This window comes from Macaca thibetana, chromosome 12 (genome assembly GCF_024542745.1).
Source record: "Macaca thibetana thibetana isolate TM-01 chromosome 12, ASM2454274v1, whole genome shotgun sequence".
Lineage (NCBI taxonomy): Eukaryota > Metazoa > Chordata > Mammalia > Primates > Cercopithecidae > Macaca > Macaca thibetana.
In genome coordinates, this window is record NC_065589.1 from 67,920,791 (window position 1) to 67,943,277 (window position 22,487).

The window sequence follows — 22,487 nt, forward strand, 5'->3', positions numbered from 1 at the left end:
ACGCACCAGGTCCCCAGATGACCCTGCCCGGACGCTGTATTCACGCAGCATCCTCCTGTGACTCTTCCTCTTTCGAGTAACACCGTTTTTCTCCTCTCTGCGCCTCCTCAAATTCCATTCAAGAAAAAACCTGGGCTTTCAGCTAAAACGCACACCGGCCCCGCTCCATCCCCGCTCCCGGCGGCCGCCTCTAGGGGGGCGCGGGCGGCTCCTCGCCGCCGCGTGAATGAGGGCGCACCCCCGCGCCCCCGCGCGCGCCCGTTGCCATGGGAACGCACTGGGCCGGGAAGCCCGAGGGAGAGGCAGGAGGCGGCGGCGCGGCCAAGCTCGTGGGAGACGCTATCGCAAGATGGCGTCGGCGAGGCCGCGGGATGCGGAGTGAGCGCGCCCCGCCGGGGGCTGTGCGAGGCTGCTGCTCTCCCCGTCGCCGCCGCCGCCGCCGCCGCCGCCGCCGCCGCCGCCGCCGCCGCCGCCACTGCGGCGCCGCCTCTCCGCCTGCCACTGCGCCGCGGCCAAGCCTCCCGCCTCGCAGGTACCTCCTCCCGCGCGCACGCTCCGCGCCTGATAGCAGCGACAAGTGCCGGCTCGAGGAGAGCTAGCGGGGCTCCCTGGGCCCGTTGCGCCCGACAATAACGCGTGAATAACTTTTTCTTGCAGCGGTCCCCCGCGTCCCGGCCTGCAGCCTCCCCGGGCGCCGGCGCCCCCAGCACGCACCATCGGGCACCCCACTCCCTCCGAGGTGAGGGTGCGGCGGGCCGATGAGGTGATCCCTAGCCCGCCTGGGAGGAGCGCGTGGACTCGGCGGGCGGCGGCGAGCAGGCGGCGAGCGCCTTTACAATGGCCCTGACCCTGTTTGGTAAGTGCAGCTGTCTCCCCGCGCCGCCGCAGGTGGGCCGCTTCCCGGGGCTGGCGGGCGGGGACCTGGGGGGTCTGGGTGCCCGGGGAGGGGGCGCGGCGCGTGGGGTCGGAGCGGGCCGGGGTCGCAGAGTTGGGGCGCCCGGGGCGCCGGCTCGCTCCCTCGCGCCTCTCCCATTGTTTCCTCTCCAGGCACGGCCGATGGGCGTGTGCTCCCTTGGCCAATTCTCGGCTGGGAGGCTCAGAGGTCCTGGGTGTTTTGCAAACGCACAACGGTTCTTTAAGATGCCAACTTGGGAGTGTAGTTAACCGGTTGTTTTCAAACCTCCCTTTCCCGTCGGTAAATAAAGGTCCTTGGAAAGTTTATTTATTTTGAACGAGGTATCTGTGCATCCCCAGCCTCCTTGGAATTGCCAAATGCATGTGTTGCTTCCTGTTGGACTATTGGGGAATTTTTTTTTGGACTCAGTATATTCCATTGGAAATAAGTATGATTTGTGAACTGAATATGGGTTAAAATTGAAAATGTTTGCGCTAACGACTGAGAGCAGACAGAAGAAAGTTGGTTACCGGAAGGTAACTGTAATCTCAGGAGACTGAGTATTCATTAAGAAAGAAATGTTATTTTTGTGGTGTAATTACTGCAACACTGTTGCTTTTAGTGTTTAAGACTTCAAGGTGTTTTTTTCTCAGTGACAATGAGAAATGACAATGGGTTGGGAAAAAGGACTGAAAAGATACATTCTTTCCTTTTACAAAACTGGACTATGGTACATACGTACCTGACTTTAAGAAAACTCAATATATGAACATTTAGACGTTCAAAGTATTCAGCTTTTTCGAAGAAGCAAAGTACAATGATATGTAATTGATAGCTACAAGAACAGCCTCAGTAAGTTATTCACAATATCAAGTTTCCAGTTCAGTTTTAATTATGTCATTTGATTCAAGCACGTTAGAGGTGTTACATACCTCAAATGCTTTTTGATGTAAATACCTCCCAGTGAATTAAGCTGCTGGAATCAAAATGTTACTTTTATTTAACTATCTTATTTTATAAATTAAACTTAGATCCAGAGAGGTTGTTTCCCAAGGTCACAGGGCTCTTTTGTGGCAAAACTGAGCATAGAATTCACTTCACCAGGCTTCACTCTGGCACTGTATTTACTGTGCCCAAGTACGTTACTAGAAGTGACATTTCTTACTTGGTGATGATCCTCCATAGGTACTTAAAAAAAGTTTATTCTTTTTCTGAAAAATAGTAAAATTCTCGCTGCTTCTTAGTACTTTGTATCTAAGCATTATTTAATAGCAGCATTTTCCTTAAATGTGGAACTTTTTGGTACAAAAATTTTGTTTCCTAAAGAGATATTGAGCATGTTCAAGGTTTGATTTCAGAAGTAAGGTTTACAAGTCAACTTTTCAAATACTGGCTTTCCTGATGAATAAAAAAGATAAATTGGGGTGAAAAATGCTCTTTTAAAGGATTTCTAAATTCTAAATCTTTAACCACTGAGGTGAAGATGAGGAAGGGAAAAGTACGGAATGTGGCCTGTAGAAGAAAGTATAAGAAATCACTCCCAGCCTTCAAAATGAATAATGTATATTTAAAATGTTAAAGTCTACTTGTGGGAAAATAGAATTCACTTCACAAAATCCAGTTTGTTACAGTGTGAACGTTTCTGTGTTATAAAACAAACCACTCTTGAGTGCAGAGGCTATTTGGTAAGTAGTGATAGAGCAGCAGCTGTTTTTAAAAGTCATTGTACACGACTCATCAGTCATCTGGGATGTCTGTTAAAAATGTAGATTCTTTTGCCCAAAGACATGGGGGAAGGGGATTTTAAAGTGACTCCCTTTGTGATTCTTACGCTCACTGAAGTTTGAGAACTGTTGTATTAAAGATAGATACTAGGAGATTGGGTCAAACTTGCCCAATTCAAAATAACTTTTTGTGTATGTTGAGAGACATACCCACGGGTTAGAAGAAATGGATTTTATTTTAGATTTTACTACCTTTAACTAGTTGGTTTTAGTCAGAAGTGCCTCATGTCCCTTTATATTTACTCTTAATGACTTAGAACAGAAGAGCAATGGAGCAATAAAGTTCTGTGAGATGGTAGTGAAAAGAGTTAGAGGCAGGGACCTAACCAGATCAACGGAATTAGTCAGAGCTCAGCAGAGTTTATACCTGAGGCTCCCCAGAGTAACCATTGTCAGGGCCCTATCTTTTGTATCTTGGTTAATCAGTTAGCCCAGTCCAGCAGTAGAGTCTAGACTAGTTATTAGCTTTGTGTTTTACATTTTCTTTCAGGCTTTTTATAAATTTAAGAAATGTTCTTTTTATAGGGAGTTGGTGACTTAGTTTTAAAAAGTGGAACCTCTAACATTACCTGATTTTGCATTTGCATACATTTAATTTTTTTCACTTGTTAAGTATGTTATAGGAACTCAAATACTTGTTAAATTAAGCTGAATGGCTAAGACTGTCTTATCTCTCCTCCTCACTGTTAATCACCTTTGCCGCTTAAAATGATATTTTTAATGCATATTTGTTTTATTTTGGGATAGAAGAACCAGACCCCAATCTTGAATGATTTTACAGTCTCATTTGGGAATTGAAAATGTGCATTTTTGAAAGCTTAAGGATTTGCACCCATTTTTCTTCTCCTTTCAGATGAACTCACATCTCATTATCAGCTTCGATATAGTTTTTAAATCTCCCAATTTCAAAAATTATCCATATGTATTACAGACTCTGCTCACTCACCCTGTCATTTGTTCAGCAAACATCTGTCACAGTGTACAAGAGACATGGTCCTCTAGTGGCACTCCAGAGTCTTTTCTAGAACTATAGCAAATGCACCTAATTCACTAATTACCTAATTCCATATAGTGAGTGGCACTTAACTATTAACTAATTCCATATAGGCTTTGTGAGAACTTCCTTGGTAGAGAGCACATGTTTTCTAGTAATTACTGGGATAAAAGGAAAGTCTCAGATCCTTGAATGTGGGAATTTGTAGCTGGTGTACCTGACAAAATGTCCTGATTGGCCACACCAATAGAGTCTTAGTTGGCAGAGCTGGGTGAATAAGCATTCTGCCAGCTCTTGCCTTGGCAGGAATTTCTGTCATTTATAGCTTAATGGGGCTGTGGTTTATAGCCCAGACCAACTGATGAGATTGGGAACTCAGTTACCATCCACTGGGCTGGCTGAACCTTGAATAATGCTCCTCGATCTGGGTATAGTCACCTCTAGCGTTGCCACTCACCCTCCTTGCCTCTAATTTTTCTATTCTTGTTATCAGTTAGTCACCATCGTTACTACCATGGATCACTTCTAATAATACTTACAATTTTGCTATATTTTTATACCATCTTTCCTCAGACGCTTCTGCCATGGAAACCTTTTCATTATCTCACTTTATTCAGCATCTGTCACTAGCCTGACAAACCTTCCTATGGACATCTTTTGGAGCAGTTAAATAGCAATGGCATATCCTTTGTGATATAGTTAGGAAATCTTCTGATTTCCCAAATGAGTGTCCTGAAATTAAAATGTATTTTTTAAAAGACAAGTCAATTGAACATTTTCAGTATGCTTTATTTGACTGAAAGCTAATTTTATAGGAAATTCCCACTCAACTATACTCTCTGCTGACATTTTTATTTTTCAGTTATCCAAAGAATACGAGAGGGTGGCCCAGTGGTGTGAGCTCATCTGCCTTTTTCAGAATATATTCTTTTCAGCTGTCATTTAAATAATCATCCTTATTTAAATTTTTCTCCGTGTTCCTTCTCACACTGGTGTCAAAACTTAATATTTTAGTCAGACATGGTGGCAATGTGCCTGTAGTCCCCGCTACTTAGGAGGCTGAGGCAAGAGAATTGCTTGAGTTCAGAAGTTCAAGACTGTGGTTGCACTATGATCGTGCCTGTGAGTAGCCACTGCATTCCAGTCTGGACAACATAGCAAGACCCTGCCTCTAAAGAGTAAAAATAAGAAAACCCAGCTGAGCATAGTGTCTCACATCTGTAATGGGTGGCCCATGCCTCCTGGCACTTTGAGGGGCCGAGGCTGGAGGATCACTTGAGCTCAGGAGTTTGAGACCAGCCTGAACAACATAGGGAGACACCATCTCTACAAATAATAATAATAATAAAAAAGGCTGGGTGCAGTGGTTCACACCTGTAATCCCAGCGTTTTGGGAGGCCGAAGTGGGTGGATCATTTGAGGTCAGGAGTTCAAGACCAGCCTGGCCAACGTGGTGAAACCCAACCTTTACTAAAAATAAAAAAATTAGCCAGGTGTGGTGGCAGGTGTCTGAAGTCCCAGCTACTTGGGAGGCTGATGCAGGAGAATCCCTTGAACCACGGGAGGCAGAGGTTACAGTGAGCCAAGATCGCGCCACTGCACTCCGGCCTGGGAGACACAGGGAGACTTTGTCTCAAAAAAAAAAAAAAAAAAAAAAAAAAATCAGGCCGAGTGTGGTGGCTCACGCCTGTAATCACAGTACTTTGGGAGGCTAAGGTGGGTGATCACTTGAGGTTAGGAGTTCAAGACCAACCTGGCTAACATAGCAACACCATGTCTCTACTAAAATTACAAAAATTAGCCTGGCGTGGTGGCACATGCTTATAGTTCCAGTTACATGGGAGGCTGAGGCAGGAGAATAGCTTGAACCCCAGGAGGTAGAGGTTGCAGTGAGCTGAGATCACATCACTGTTCTCTAGCCTGGGCAACAGAGCGAGACTCCATCTCAATTAAAAAAAAAGAAAAATTAGCCAGGTGTGGTGATGCATGCCTGTGGTTCTAATATTTTAGCTTTAAAGTTTGTCTTTTAATGTGTGGAGAGCTGGTACAATGTAAGAACAATAAAATAATTATAGTTGTTATAACTCTGATAGTCACCATCTGTGTACAAGGAATATTGGTGCTGCAGTCTTTTGAGTCACATCTGGCTCTGCAGATAACCATCCTATAAGCAGCCTAATTTTTGAACATAGAAAATAGTGATATGTATAATTGTACAAATTTGACATATTTTCAATAAAAGTTTTAGTTTCTTTTAGATTACTTTTTCTCAACCTTTTAAAAAATCTTCCCCCTCCCAGCCTTTTATGCCTGTTTTCTAATTGTTCTCCCCATGAAAATTTAATACCAGAAATATACCGTGTATCTCTTTATGTACCGTAGATATATCTGCTTTCTGCATAATATAAATATAGTACTTTTTAAACCCAACTCTCCGTCTCCCCAACTCATTGAGAATACATGTTTTATACTAATTTAAAGCAATCGTAAAATAGGCAGAAAAATACTGTTTGGTGATGTTTTATATGTTATAATAATAGTTTTAAAGGAATGACATTAGTATAATAAGTTACAGATTTTTCATAAGATTGTTTTAACCTAGGAATTTACCATCATCTTGAGAGCAGCCATGACAAAGAGTACCTTGCTGGGGCTGGTGAGGGTGTAGCGTTTCTCAGAGTCCCTCTGATAAAGACAAGGTCCTTTTCTGTGGGCAATTGATGTTTTCTCAGTCTTACAGAAAGTATCAATTACAGCATCTTTAGAAGACTTTATTTATCTGAAATATGTAAACTAAATGAAATCACAGAACTTTCTGTGCAAACTCAATTCAGGACAAGTCCTTGAGCCTGGCCTTGTAACCAAATCGCCAGCCATAAGTCATTCTTACATAGAAAATAATTTCTATGAACTTTGATTTTTTTTATTAATATAATCCTACTATCCTTAAAATAGGATAGGACAAAACTAAGGAAAGAGGATACAGTATGACCATATTTACATTGAAAAGTCATATTGAATAGAAAAAAAAGCCTGACAAAATAAAGTTATAAATGTATATTCCTAATTTGGCTGCTTATTTTTATTTTTTAATTTATTTTATTTTATTTTATTTTTTTTTTGAGACGGAGTCTCGCTCTGTCGCCCAGGCTGGAGTGCAGTGGCGCGATCTCGGCTCACTGCAAGCTCCGCCTCCCGGGTTCACGCCATTCTCCTGCCTCAGCCTCCCGAGTAGCTGGGACTACAGGCGCCCACAACCGCGCCCGGCTAATTTTTTGTATTTTTAGTAGAGACGGGGTTTCACCGTGGTCTCGATCTCCTGACCTTGTGATCCGCCCGCCTCGGCCTCCCAAAGTGCTGGGATTACAAGCGTGAGCCACCGCGCCCGGCTTGGCTGCTTATTTTTAAAAGAATAGATACTTTGTGAATACACTAGAAACCGCTACATTGTATACTTTAAAAGGGTGAATTTTATGGTATGGGAATATATCTCAGTAAAGCTGAGATATATTAATTTAAAAAACCACCTAAGCTTTAAAAATAAAGATTAAATAGAAGAAAAGAATGGTTTTATATCTAAGAACCTTTAAGAGCTTTTTACATTTTTAGAATTTTTTTTACTTTTCTTCCTCAAAGAACAAAAAATAAAATTAAAAATGGATAGGTAAAACTGTTCCTACCTGTTTTACAGTTAGAAAAGTAGGCACTTCTTGGGAAGAGCCAATACCCACAGTTGAGAGAATGGGGGAGAAGGGAAGATGAGTCAGGCCAGCATGTCACCAGCTGCTCAGTGGCCTGGCATAGAGCCACCTCATTGTTTTTTATCCAGCTGCACTGAGAGTGGTTCCTTTCTCTTTCTACTCTGACTTTGACCTTTCGATTCCTTTGGATTGCATGTGTTCCGTGGTATAAGGCAAGCACAGGGATGTGTCAGACATATCTCTCCTTGAATAGATTTTTGTGACCACAGACTTGACATTTCAAAACTGAATGAGTCTTTGAGGCTTTTAAAACTGCAAATTCTTCCTGATTTTTCCCATTTCTGTCATATCTTCAGCTCTTAAAGTATGTGGTTTTTTTTTTTTTTTTTTTTTTTTTTTTTTTTAATCTTGTATCTTTTTTTTTTTTTGAGACAGAGTCTCACTGTGTCACCAGGCTGCAGTGTAGTGGCGCAATTTCAGATCACTGCAACCTCCACCTCCCAGATTCAAGCAATTCTCCTGCCTCAGACTTCTGAGTAGCTGGGACCACAGGCGTGTGTCACCACGCCTGGTTAATTTTTGTGTATTTAGTAGAGACAGGGTTTCACCATGTTGGCCAGGTGGGCTTGAACTCCTGACCTCAGGTGATCCACCCATCTTGGCCCTCCAAAGTGCTGGGATTATAGGTGTGGGCCACTGTGCCTGGCCCTATCTTGTATCTTTTTTTTTTTTTTTTTTTGCCCCCGAGACAGAGTCTTACTGTCACCCAGGTTGGAGTAGAGTGGCGTGGTCTCAGCTCACTGCAACCTGTGCCTCTTCGGATTCGAGCAGTTCTCCTGCGTCACCCTCCCGAGTAGCTGGGACTACCACACCCAGCTAATTTTTGTTGGCCAGGCTGGTCTCGAACTCCTGACCTCATGATCCTTCTGCCTCGGTCTCCCAAAATGCTGGGATTACAGATGTGAGTCACCACGCCCGGCCTTTTGTATCTTTTATATAGAACTTTGCTATTGTTTTCTAGCTCTTTAATGGCTGTGAAGTTACTCTGGTAAAGATGATTTTAGGGTTTGAAGTAGTTGATGCTAGGTCAGGCAGGGAGCAGGTGAGTGGTATGGATGTCCATTTGAGGGATATGGAAACATCTGTTTGACTGAAATATTTTTTCCTGCAGACCTCCCATGGTAAGTGAAATTTACACTATTAAGCATGATTTTTTAGCATGTTACCTATGAGGAATTACATGCTAAATATAGATAAATACGTTCTTTTAGCATGAAAGAATTATTTCAGTTTATGGATGGGCAGTCTTAAAGTAGTAAAAACATAGAGCAGGCATTTTGATTGAGGGAATTATACTGTAAGAGAAAGTAGAAGTTGTAGAGGGTGGGGCTTTACTAAAAAGGTTTGTAGGAGGTGATGTCATAAGCAAAAGTGCATGAAAAAGCAGAGGACATTTGAGGTCTGGGGAAGGAGTGGATGATACCGTTAAGTGAGAGAAGGGTGTAGAAACTAGAAGAGTACTCTTCTATAATTTTGCCAAGGAGTAGCTTTGAGGCTTGGGATGTGTTTTCCTATTTTGTGATTCGTTTATCCATCTATCTGATGAATATTTAGTGAGTGCCTAATATGTGCCAAGTACGTATTCGTTCCTGCCATCAAGGAATTTATATTTGCAGTGGAGGGAAACAGACAATGAAACATGTATAGTGTGCCAGGTGGCAAATGCTTTGAAGAAAAATAGAGGAGAGTGAGGGGTAAGGGGTTACCTGTCTCACAATGTAGGGGGAGGGGGAGTAGGCCTCACAGACAGGTGAATTTTGAGCAGGCTTGAAAGAAGTGAGAAACCCATTACATGAAATTGGGAAATTGCCTCATGGAGCAGGCTTTGAAGCAAGGATGTGCTGGGCAGTTTTCAGGAACAGAAGGGCCAGTGTGGCTGGAGTGGAGTCAGCAAGGGGAAAGGTGGAGGAGATGAGGAGAGAGGCAACTGGGGGATAGAGAGTACTGAGGTGTATCCCCCAGGGCCTGGTAAGGACTTGAGATTTTACTGAGTGAGATGGGAGGTTCATGGAGGATGGTACTTTCGTAGCATGTAGTGTAGTGGAAAGAGCTTGGATTTGGCGGTAAGTGAGCTATGTTTAGTCCTTTCTCTGCCAAGGGTCAGCTATATGTTCTAGTCTCAATTTCTTGATAGGTAAACAGGGACTGTTCCCTTATCCCATTTGCGCAGGAATAAATGAGATTATTATGTAGGGTTCTTAGCACAGTGGTTGAAGATACATAGTAGCTCTTATTGTCACCAATATTGTTATTGTAAATATTAACAAAGGTTGAAGATACCAGAACAATTTCTCCATTTAACAAGTCTGTTGACCCACTTGAAAAAATGGTTTTGTAATATTTCTACTTTGTGTGTGTGTCTGAATAAGTGCCATGTGCCATTGCAGACCTGGTTCAGGGGGCTTACAGTGAAGATCAAGTAGATTTCTGTGATAGTGCTGGCCACTGTGACACTTTCTGTTACTCTCTGAAAATTAAACAATATCCTGTTCAACAGGCAATGCTTACTTCTCCTTTGGGAGGTAACCCAGATGATACAGTAGTCTCCCCTTATCCTCAGCGGATACATTCCAGGAGCCTCAGTGGATGCCTGAAACTGGATACTACAGAACCCTATTATCTACTATGTTTTTTCCTATACAAACATAGGATGGTAAAATTTTAATTTATAAATTAGGTACAGTAAGAGATTAACAGTAATTAATAATCAAATAGAACCATTATGATAGTATGCCAGCATTGCTACTCTTATACTTTGGGGCCACTGTTAAGTAAAATAAAGGTTATTTGAGCATAAGCACTGTGGTACTGCTAAAATGGCTACTAAGTGACTTACAAGCAGGTAGTGTCTGCAGCGTGGATATCTTGGACAAAGGAATTACTCACATTCTTGGCAGCAGGGGTCCTCACCCCCAGGCCATGGACTGGTGCTGGTTGGTGGCCTTTTAGGAACTGGGCCACACAGCAGGAGGTGAGCAGCAAGTGAGTGAGCATTACCACCTGTGCTCCACCCCATCAGATCAGCAGTGGCATTAGATTCTCACAGGAGTGTGAGCCCTGTTGTGAACTGCTCATGTGAGGGATCTAGGTTGCACACTCCTTAAGAGAATCTAATGCCTGTTGATCTGAGGTGGAGCAGTTGCATCCCAAAACATTCCCTCTGCATGCCCCCATACCGCCACCGTCCATGGAAAAATTGTCCTCCATGAAACCAGAACCGGTCACTGGTGCCAAAAAGATTGGGGACCACTGCTTGGTGGGATGGAGCTGTGTAGTGTAAGACTTCATCATGCTGCTCAGAACAGCATGCAGTGTAAAAACTTGTGAATTACTTATTTTCTGGAGTTGTTCATTTAATATTTTCAGATTGCAGTTGACTGTGTGTAATTGAAAGCATGAAAAGTGAAACCGTGGATAAGGATTTCTGTAATCAGTTATATGCCTGCCCTCATAACACTTAAAATGTGTCAAGGACTGTAAACTCAGTGTTTGGCACGTAATAGGTACTCAATCTAAGTTAAGTGAATAAATGAAGAAAGAAAGAATAAACATATAACAATACTGTCACTGTGTATCTGTAACTTGTGAATCACCTTCAATCAATTTAAACATTTACTTTTATGTTTTTTCCTCCTTTATTATTTTACATTATCCTTGCTTATTATATGAGAGTCTGTAATCGGAAACTTAAACCTGCCTCTTAGAAATTGGTTAGTTCACAATTTACTTCCCTACTTAAAATCCTCCAGTGGTTCCTTGTCACCATTAAGTCCAAATTCCCTAGCTTGTGTATAAGACTATCAAGATAGGACCCTTGATTACTTGTCTGACTTCATCTCTCACTGTCTCCCACTTAGAGACTGTGCTTTAGCCATACTGGACTACTTTCCAGAAAAAAATGTACTTAATGAGCCTTTGGCACCATCATGTCCCTATCTCTTCTTTGCTCTCACCTCTACACATCTTGCAAAACTCAGCTTGAATAATCATCTCTTCTACCTGGCCTTCATTTGTGAATTATCCCTTTTCTGCATCCGGAGTGCCCTATACTAAACATCTCTGCCCTAGCACTTGTTATGTGGTAACATAATAGTTTATAGTCTCCTGTCTCCCCATTGGATGAAGTTCCCTAATGGGAAAGCTATAGGTTTTTTCTTTGTATATTTAACAACCGTTACAGTGTCTGCTGCCTACTAGCTACTCAATAAATGTTGCATGTTATGGAGTCTACTGTATTTATTAAATATGGGAGTTAACTGTAAGGCCCAGATCCATACGACATGGACCCCCTGTTTTCCTTTCATCATTTTCTGTGCATTTTTAAAAATTCAGTAAATGTGTCATTCTGTCATGCCTTGGTTCTATATTCTAATATGGATTCCCCAACTGTAAGCTCACAAAAGCTTGAATAAAATAGAAATCTCTCTGGATCAAATTCCGTGAGGTTTAACTATAATATTACTAACCACCAGCAGATGTTTCTAAATTATTTGGCATAATTAGATAACAAATTCCACTTCATTAAACTATTGTTCATTTTCATTTCAATAGTACAAAGGGATTGTACATAAATTAGCTTGGTTTGTTCATGTTTTACCCTCACAGTAGGGAACATAATTAAATTGAATATGAATTCAGTATGAAAATGGCTAATTTAACCTTTTAGAGGTCTGAAAATAAAAACAACATAATCTTTCATTAATTTGTCTGCTACATGAACATTCCTATTATTTTTCAGATGGTTGTGAGAAGAGCAGATATAAACAACAGGTTAAACATTAACATTTTTAGATGGATTAAAAAACCTTTTATTTCTCTTATTTATTAATGCCTCTTATTTTTCTAGGAAGAATTTGAGGCAATTTACAAAAAGATTCAGTGCAAGGAGATTGAAACAATAATCATGGGAATTTGTTTTTCTCTGTCTTGTGTCATTAGAGTCTTCCTCTCCCTTGGGTTGTTTCTCTCTGACTGCAGCCGTGATTTGTCATTCCATATGGTAAAGCCTTTTTTTTTTTAAACTTTGGTACCCTCTCAAGCACTGTCATGTGTTTTTTTGGTGCTCCTCCCATTACCAAGGACTTATTGAAAGAGAAGTCTCTGTATGGTCCCCTTCCACTTCTACATGTCTGTTTTCATCTCTTCCCAGCCACAGTGCCACAGATAATAATTAGTTTTTAGGTGTTTGTGAATGTCATTCATCTCTAGTGAAAAACAAGAGATTGACAACTATTAAAGAAAAACTTATTCTAACACTTGTTAAAGCAGCAAAGAAGATTGTATTTAAGATGATCATGACAGGTGTCCAGACTGCTGTGATAGGGGAGAGATATTGGACTCAATTCTGAATACAACAAGAACAAGCAGGAATTTATAACCATGAAGCAGGTGGTGGGGTGGTCGATGGACAGTTACTAAGAGGAGACATCAAGGGTGGGGGGAATTATTGCTAAACTGACATAACAGGATTCTTACTGAGGGCATGTCAGTGTGATCAGATAACAAGAGTAGGGGGATGAGGAATTCCATTAGCTAACAAGTGATTGGAGCCAGGTGTGGTGGTGGCTCATGCCTGTAATCGCAGCCGTTTGGGAGGCTGAAGCAGAAGGATTGCTTGAGGCCAGGAATTCAAGACCAGCCTGAGCAGTATAGCGAGACCCTCATCTCTACAAAAAGTAAAAACATAGCTGGCATGGTGGCACACACCTGTAGTTCCAGCTATTGGGGGGAGGCTGAGGCTGGAGGATTGCTTGAGCGCAGGTGTTTGAACCCAGGCTTCAGTGAGCACTCCAGCCTGGGTGACAGAGTCAGATCCTGTCTCTTTAAAAAAAAAAAATTGATTAGCTATCAAAGGTGGAAGGATTCTCTCTAAACTGACTTAGCAGGCTTCTTGGTAAAACTGGGCTATGCGGGTCTGGTGGGGCCTGGGCCAAGGTGGAGCCTGGTTGAGAAGAGGGCCTAGGAGAAGCCTGACTAAAGTTTGGTCAAGGAGAGCATCTTGCCACAAGTGTCGTCTTACATTTGCTTCTGATCAACTGGAAGTGCTTTATCCTTTAGGAGCCAGTATCCAGTGGCTTGTTTGAAAATTTGTTCTTTCTGCACTATTTGATGTCTTTGATTACATCTTTCTTCTTAAAACTTTTTTCTCTCGTCTTTTGAGACATTGTGTTCTGCTGCTACTCCTTTTCCTGCCTTTCGTATGCTTCATTTTGTTCAGTTTGATACCCTCTATGTCAGTGCTTTTGAAGAACTGACCTTCTTTTCTCGTTTGGAAGCTTGTAGGCTTCAACAGTGAACACCGTGTGGATGATTCCCAAGTCTTTATCTATCTCCAGCCTGCCCTACCATACACTCCACATCTCTGTCTGGATTTCCTATAGACACTTCAGATGCCACATATTCCAGCCCCACATTCTTAGTGTTTATTCTTCCATCCTCTCTTTCCTTGCCTCTGATATCCAACTAGCTGCTAACTCTTACAGATTGGTCTTTGCATGGCTTTCATACCTCTTTCTTTCTGTGGCTCTGCCCTTCCTTTTAGTTCTGCAACCTTTTCCTCTGCCCCCTGTCACCCATCAGAAGGAGTCCCTTCATGTTCTGAATTCTGTATCATTTTTTCTGTGAATCTCTCATAACATTTGTGAATGCATTTCTTTCATAATAGTTATGTATCTTATTTTTGTCATCTTTTCTAGACTGACAGTTTCTCCAAAGTAAGATTTATTTCTTTCTCATTTCTGTATTCCTCACCTTTCTTAAACTTAGCACAGTGCTTCATACATAGCAGGTGCTTGAAAATATTTGTTAAATGAAAAAAATATCTCCCCTAAACCATGGTGTTCCTGTAGCTTAACAATTTCCAGGGTAGAAATATAAAGCATTTTTAAAGTTATTCTATTGCTTTATAATACTTTAATCAAGTTATCAACAGTTAACATTTCCAGATTTCTTAAATATTGTTTTTGTTAACTAATTATCTTTTTTCCAGGCTTTAACAGAAAAAAATAGATGTATTCCTGCAGTATTGTTTCATGTCAAGGGCAGGTATATTATTTACTCTGGGATTGGTTCCTTTTGCTAGCTTTTCTTTCTTCAAAAGTTTCCTGTGAAATTACAGTTACATTTATACTGTGTTATATTTTATAAAAACCTCTTTATCCGTCTTTTAACTTTCAAACCAGAGGAGAAGGGACACTAAACAGTATCTATAAACACAGGGATTGTTATAATCCAGGTTGATTTTCTGGCCCCTTTAATGTTGTCATGGGTCCAGTAGTCAACTGAAAACAGAAACCTTCTGGAGGGACCGTGCTAAAGGTAAGAAAAATGATGGGTTCTTCTGCTCTGAAAGCTGTTTTCTCTTCTTTTAGACTTTTCTAGGCTGATGGCAAGGAGTTGTGAAGGGCAGCCTTTCTTTGTTCAGATCTCCCTTTCAGACCCCGGTGGGTTAGCCAAGTGCATAGGACGTTTGCATATTAGTCCTCCACTTAAAAACTAGTTTGTGTTTTGAAGGTTGCTGAATAGATGTCACTAAGTAGTAGACCGAAAAGCTCACACTAATGATTGTTTTACAGAATGGAATATATTAAACCGTGACCCTTGAAAAAGATGCAGTCAGTGGTTTATAGGACATTTCACATATTGCTTATTATAATATTTAATTGTGAAAAAAAGTTTTGATGAATTTGACTTTGCTACTCCTGTAAGTTGTTCCTATAAGATGATTTTGCCTATTAAGTCTTTGGATGGTATTTGTTACTGTTCTGAGATTTGGATCTCAGGTTTGGATGTTATAAAGATGCTCATTGTGTATGTGTACAGCATATGTAATTAAAGATGAGAGCCATAAAAATGCAATTCATGTTTCTTTTATCCTAATGTTTAAAAGTTAACCAGAGATTTTAAAGTTATTGTATATTCCTGGAATGAGAAATGCTTCTCTGGGCATGTCAGTTCATTTTTTTTAGTTGAAGTTAAAAGGATAGATTATTTCAAAAGGACAAGAAAAGGAACAAGATGGATTAATAATACAGTGGTAAAAAGAAAGGGGGCAACAGACATCGCTATACAGTAGGGACACTTGCAGAATACTTAAAGGCTTGTCATCCTGAATTTTCCAGACACATGACTCTGCAGTTCTCTGGAGAGCCTGACAAGCCCCTTTCTTGCAGGAGTGGGACAGGTTGGTGAGGATAGGAGTGGGTAGGGGAAGATCTGCTGTTCCTAGGTCTCTCCAGACAGAGGAGCTCTTGCTTTCTCTTTTAGTGTTTATTTCTTCCTCTCTTCTCCCTGACTCTCCATCTTCCCCCCCTCGCTCTGACCTCGCACTTTTGCTCTTGCTCGCTCGCTCTCTCACGCGCGCGCGCGCACCCACACACACGCACACACACACGCACACACACACGCACACACACACGCACACACACACGCGCACACACACACACACACACACCCCCAAGTCTGCCAATGTCAGGAGCAGTGGGAAGGAAAGAGCAGTGATCAAACACACAGATCCCAGAACTTACTCATTTGGGATGAGACCTCATTGAGCTCAAGATGCCTTCTCATGTCACCCTTCTAATCCAAACTTTTCTTCTTTTACTTTTATTCAAGTACAAGAATTGATTTTCAGGAAAACAGGCCTATGACCATTTTTAAACTATTTTTTAGAAATAATTTTTAGTTAAAGGTTGATCAAAATCTTAATAGAAAAAGTCCAATGTTTTCAGGTCTTATCTGTTTGTACCAGGGGAAGAAGGAAAATTGGTATATGTTATTTACATTAATATTAGATAATTTGTAAAAGCTCTGTCCCAAAATAGTGTTTTCTTCATTAGTAAGAGTACATTTAAGATAAACATGCAACTTCTTTTTTTTCTTTTTTTTTTTTGAGACAGGATCTCGCTGTTTTTCCCAGGCTGCAGTGTGGTAGTGTGATCACTGCTCACTGCAGCCTTGACCTCTTGGGCTCAGGCGATCCTCCCACCTCAGCCTCCCAAGTAGCTGAGACCACAGGTGTGTGCCACCATGCCCAGCTGATTTTTAAATTATTGGTAGAGACAGGGTCTCCCTGTGTTGTCCAGGCTGGTCGCGAAGTTCTGGGCTCAAGCACTCCTCCCACCTTAGGAGGAGCCTTCAAAGTGTAATTCTTCAAAGTGCTAGGATTACAGGTGTGATCCACCATGCCCAGCCTAATATGCAACTTTAATATGTTGCTTACTATGTGTTTTCAGCTGTCATAATTAGGTGGCAAGGCACACTTTTTAAAAGTTGACATATTTATCTTTTTTTTTTTTTTTTGAGTTTCGCTCTGATTGCCCAGGCTGGAGTGCAGTGTGCAGTCTTGGCTCACTGCAACCTCCACCTTCTGGTTTCAAGCCATTCTCCTGCCTCAGTCTCCCGAGTAGCTGGGTTTACAGGCACCCGCCACCACACCCAGCTGATTTTTGTATTTTTAGTGGAGATGGGGTTTCACCATGTTGGCCAGGCTGATCTCGAACTCCTGACCTTGTGATCTGCCTGCCTCGGCCTCCCTAAATGCTGGGATTACAGGTGTGAGCCACCATAACCGGCCTTATCTTTTATTTTAAGATTTTAACAGGTTTATGGTAATACAGTTAAAGTACATAGTTCATAGGACTTTTAGCAGATTGAGAGATCAAGACTTTATAATAGATTAATTTCACTACTATTTTTTGAAAAAATGCGACAGCTTTTAATAATAAATACTATCAAGCAGTACTTTTTCTGACTTAAAATTTTAATGCAGACAAATGGTAATGTGAACTGAAATAAAACTAAGCTACTTTAAACCCTTGTGTTCTTTCAAATCTATTTCCCTAAATTACAGCAATATACACCTTTTTTCAAATTATAGAAATAATTTATTGTTAATGCTGAGATATTAAGCTGAGATGAACTGGTATATTTCATACTGTATTTATTAACACTTTACATACTGTCTGTTTTCTAAAGAGCTCAAACCAGTGATGAGTTTTATAGGCTCTTTTTATTTTCCAGTGCCTTATGATAAGAAGATTCATAGCCGCTGAGAAAGCTGCCATAGAATACTATCTGTCATGTTGTCTCAAGGCAACTAAATATATTGTTTTTTTTTTTTTTTTTTTTTTTTTTTTTTTTTTGAGACAGAGTCTCGCTTAGTCGCCCAGGCTGGAGTGCAGTGGCGCGATCTCGGCTCACTGCAAGCTCCGCCTCCCAGGTTCACGCCATTCTCCTGCCTCAGCCTCCCGAGTAGCTGGGACTACAGGCGCCCGCCGCCTCGCCCGGCTAATTTTTTGCATTTTTAGTAGAGACGGGGTTTCACAGTGTTAGCCAGGATGGTCTCGATCTCCTGACCTTGTGATCCGCCCGCCTCGGCCTCCCAAAGTGCTGGGATTACAGGCGTGAGCCACCGCGCCCGGCCGAATATATTGTTATATTATAAGTAATCACTAATAAAGCACTAAGAAAAAGATATTAGCAATATTTGCAAAACGGTACACTCTGTGCTAATTTTATTGAAACAGAGTTGGGAAGTTGTAGACAATTAAAAATGCCATCAAATCTTAAGCCAACTTAGACTTAGACTTGGCTTAACTTAGGTGTGGCTTAAGTTCACCTATTTTTTCTCAAGTATTTGGTCTTTTTTTTTTTCTCATAAAGAAAATGTCAAGTATAACAAAAATCTCCTCAGATCTACCGTCCAGAGGCAGGCAAAGCAGAAAGCCCTCTCAAAGTTTTACATTTCAAAACATAAATTTAAAAAGGTGAATACTGTATAAACTTAGGTGTTGCTACATCATCAACCAGTAGCAGACTTGGGATTAAGCACCATTTAAGAAGAACACTGGTGAAGAATCCTCAAGTAGTTACTATTCCATGACATCATAGGACATGATCTTGTCCTATGACTGTCCTATGTCTTGTCCTGTGTCTGTGCAAAAAAAAAAAAAAAAAAGAATACCAAGAGAAAGAACCCTGAAGAAAAAATTTGGGAAGTTAGAAAGAAGAAGAGTATAAACCAGGGCCACAATTCAGATGTTTATGGTGGGCAGACAGGTACCATAGACAATAGGGAATGCTGAGGCATTTCCTGATTTTAAATGTTGGTAATTTGGGCCTTTAAAAAATCACTGATAGGCCAAAGAAAATGCATCAGCAAAGTGACCCCAGGCCACTAGTTGATGACTTTTCACTTGTAAACTCAATATTGTGAAAATGGGAACCTTGACTGACCTGGTACGAATCTTTGATGAGGCAACTAGGGAGGACAAGATGATCCTAAAGATGATGGCTGAGTTGAATTGAGGGGAAAGGTAGGGTAGATAGTGAGTTGAAGATTTCTACAGTTGAGATATTGGCAGGGTCTGGAGAAGACTGTTGACAATACATTATATTTTGTGCTTTCTCCCATGTTAATTGTACCTTTTAAAAAGGGACATTCTCATTATTCAAGGAGGACTACATATTTATCAAACATGCCTTTCACCTAATACTTGTTTGTTGTCACTTTTTATGGCCCAATTTTACTCATACTTGGAAAGTCTCATTATGTACGGGCATGTTAGTGTTCTTTAGCATGTGAAAATTTTGGAGGTTTTTTTTTTTTTTTTGGTCTTTCTCAGTTTAGACTATCCTCACAATAATTAAAACTCACATCTCCCTCTCCCTCATCCTGGATAAGGTAAAACTGACTGTCGATAACCAGGTCTAAGAAAACAACACATCTATATAAAATTGCCATCATCAAATATTTAGTCTCAACAGTTATTAAAATTTGTCTCCCTTCAATCTAAAAGTGAAATAAAAGCAGTTTCTCCTTACTTACCTCTGTAAAAGAGTATTATGACCTGGCAGGTGTGATGGCTCACGCATATAATCCTAGCACTTTAGGAGGACAAGGTGGGCGGATCACGAGGTCAGGAGTTTGAGACCATCCTGACCAACACAGTGAAACCCCGTCTCCACTACAAATACAAAAATTAGCTAGTGGCGGGCTAATACAAAAATACAAAAATCAGTGGTGGCAGGCGCCTGTTAGCCTAGCTCCTCAGGAGGCTGAGGCAGGAAAATCGCTTGAACCTGGGAGGTGGAGGTTGCAGTGAGCTGAGATCGCGCCACTGCACTCCAGCCTCGGTGACAGAGCTATACTCCGTCTCAAAAAAAGTATTATGACCAAGAGTCAGTAATATAATTTGAGTTTCTATGTATATGGCAGTGCCATGTAAATCTAGAATGTTAATATTTCCTCTTGCATGCTATGTGAAATAATAAAAGCATACTAGAGTTGACCCTTGAACATGATGGTTAGGAGGGCAGATATCATCCCCTACCCCCCACCCCGCCTAGTCAGTCAAAAATCCACGTATGTTTGACTTCCCCAAAACTTAACTACTAATAGCCTACTGGTGACTGGAAACCTTACCAATAACATAAACAATTGATTAACACATATTTTGTGTTACATGTATTATATACTGTACTCTTACAATAAAGTAAGCTTTAGAAAAAATGTTATTAAGAAAATAAAATCGGCTGGGCGTGGTGGCTCACGTCTGTAATCCCAGCACTTTGGGAGGCCGAGGCGGACAGATCATGTCAGTAGATGGAGACCATCCTGGCTAACACAGTGAAACCCCATCCCTTCTAAAAATACAAAAAATTAGCTGGGCGTGGTGGTGGGTGCCTGTAGTCCCAGCTACTCGGGAGGCTGAGGCAGGAGAATCGCTTGAACCCGGGAGGCAGAGGTTGCAGTGAGCCCAGATCGCACCACTGCTCTCCAGCCTGGGCAACAGAGTGAGACTCCATCTCAAAACAAAAAAAATCATAAGGAAAAAATATTTACTGAAAATATGTGGATCGTCGTAAATGTCTTCATCTTTATCATCTTCATGTTGAATAGGCTGAAGAAGAGGAGGGGTTGGTTGATCTTACTGTCTTAGGGGTAGCAGAAGCGCAAGAAAATCTGTTTATAGGTAGACCCACGTGGTTCAAACCCATGTTGTTTAAGGGTCTGCTGTATTTCTAAAGTCTAAAGGGAATCATGAACATTGTGACTCTGGGGTATTTTCTTTCCTATTAGTCTTGTGTTTGTTTTCGTCTTTACATACTATGTATCTTAACTCTTAATCTGTAAACTTTTGATTATTAGGCATATACACATGGTGGATCTATTGATGTGTCTATTCATTAGTTTCACTATATTTTAGAATTATTGGTAACTTTTTTGGTTTAGTTTTTATGAAAAACAAAGGGCCCCCCTTTTTTTTTTGCAAGATGTATTCTATAGCTATGTTTGCTATATTATAAAATTAGGAGAGTAATTCTAACTTCTCTGCTGAGTAGATGCTTTTTAAATTTCTTTGGTATATCAGATTCTCAAGCTTCATTGCATAATATATCTCTCCGGCATAACTCCTGAAGATAATGTATGGATCCAGTGTGATGGTTTGGCTATAAATATTTCACGTAATTTAGAATAATCTTACCTCAAATCGACAATCGCAATTTATTACAGTTATTGATGTTTGGACCCTGGAAAATTAACCTTTTAATTTAAATTAAAGAAACATTTTGAATATTGGGAATATTGTATTGAACATTTATAATGATTTGCTTTTCGAATTATACTGCTGAATAGGTGAAAACATTTTCCAGAGAGTCCACAAGATGGCACTTGCCAACCTGTTTCCTCTGTTTTTCCTTAACTTACGGAAATGCAGCAAAATTTAAGAAGGAACATCTAAATATTTATGCACTTAAAATGCTAAAGTTTAGATTTCTAGAAGCTTTAGTCAGGACTCCTTGAAATTGATGAGCTTCAATTCAACATTTTAAACAGTGTTCATTTCTGGTATAGGAGCCAAAATCCTTTGTTGAAGATCTGTAAAACACACTGGGGTCTGTAGAATACAAAGGGCTGCCTGCATTCACTGTGTTTGCCTTTACTTTTAAAAGAATGTATATGATTTATGAGACTTGTAGTCTATATGCCTCATTTCTGGACATCTTAAAATATGGACATTTATTAGAATAGTGGGCATTAGTAATTGCTCTAAAGTAATTGTTATTTTCTATTTAAAAACAAGATGATGTAGTTGGACTATATTATATAATTTTTAATTATGAATGAAATTTAATAAGTGCAGTGGTAATAAAGGACAACAGGAATCCAATCACAGTGTTAATTAAATTGGGCTTCTTTTTTACTCTTGTATATTTAACAATACCGTTTTACATGTTTACTGTTTACATTAACATTGTCATTAGGGAAGAGAATGATGTTAAAATTATGTTGAGGTTGGTAGGGAAGTTTTATATTGTTTATTGCTTTCTGAAATCCTGTCAGTAATTTCAGTGGAAAGAGCTACATGTTCGTAGAAGACTAAAACAGTAAAGTGTATCAACTAAAATCTAGAGCAAGTTAGATTTATGTCTATAGCATTCTGATTTTTCTCAGCCTCATCATAAAAATCATCAAGCAAATAATATCAAAGACATATCACAGAATAAGAAAAACCCACTTTCTCTTGAAAACTAAGACTTGCAAAAATCTAAATTTAAGCTTATAACCACATGTTTTAGAGAGTTGTGAAAGCACTCATTTTTTTCATCATTCTTGTGAAGGTTTGTTGAAGAAAGAATCTATTACATACGAAGAAAGAATCAATACAGGTTTCTTTTTAAAAATGATTTTGTATGTACTGGCTGCTAAGCTTGCATAATGAATATGTTCTGTGGGGAGGCTGCACATTGAAACTATTCCTTTGTTAGCTTGCCCTTTCTTCTGTCAAGGGTTTAGTGTTCAGTTTCAGGTTACCATCATTTACATGAACTGTTTTGCAGAAGATCTCTTTTTAAAAGCTAATAAAACACAGCCAGGCACAGTGGCTCACGCCTGTAATCCCAGAACTTTGGGAGGCCAAGGCAGGCAGATCATAAGGTCAAGGGATCGAGACCATCCTGGCCAACATGGTGAAACCCCATCTCTACTAAAAATACAAAAATTAGGTGGGCGTGGTGGTGCACGCCTGTAGTCCCAGCTACTCGGGAGG

The 22,487-nt window shown here is 40.6% G+C and overlaps 1 protein-coding gene across 1 annotated transcript in view; it reads left to right on the plus strand.

Annotated features, from left to right (window-relative positions):
• The first annotated feature begins 518 nt into the window (after positions 1–518).
• The window catches only part of CHN1 (chimerin 1), a 199,089-nt gene continuing 177,120 nt past the window's right edge, over positions 519–22,487 (plus strand). The window contains exon 1 of the mRNA XM_050751783.1: positions 519–856. Coding sequence (XP_050607740.1) covers positions 838–856 — 19 coding nt within the window. The 5' untranslated portion in view covers positions 519–837. The remainder of the gene's footprint in view (positions 857–22,487) is intronic.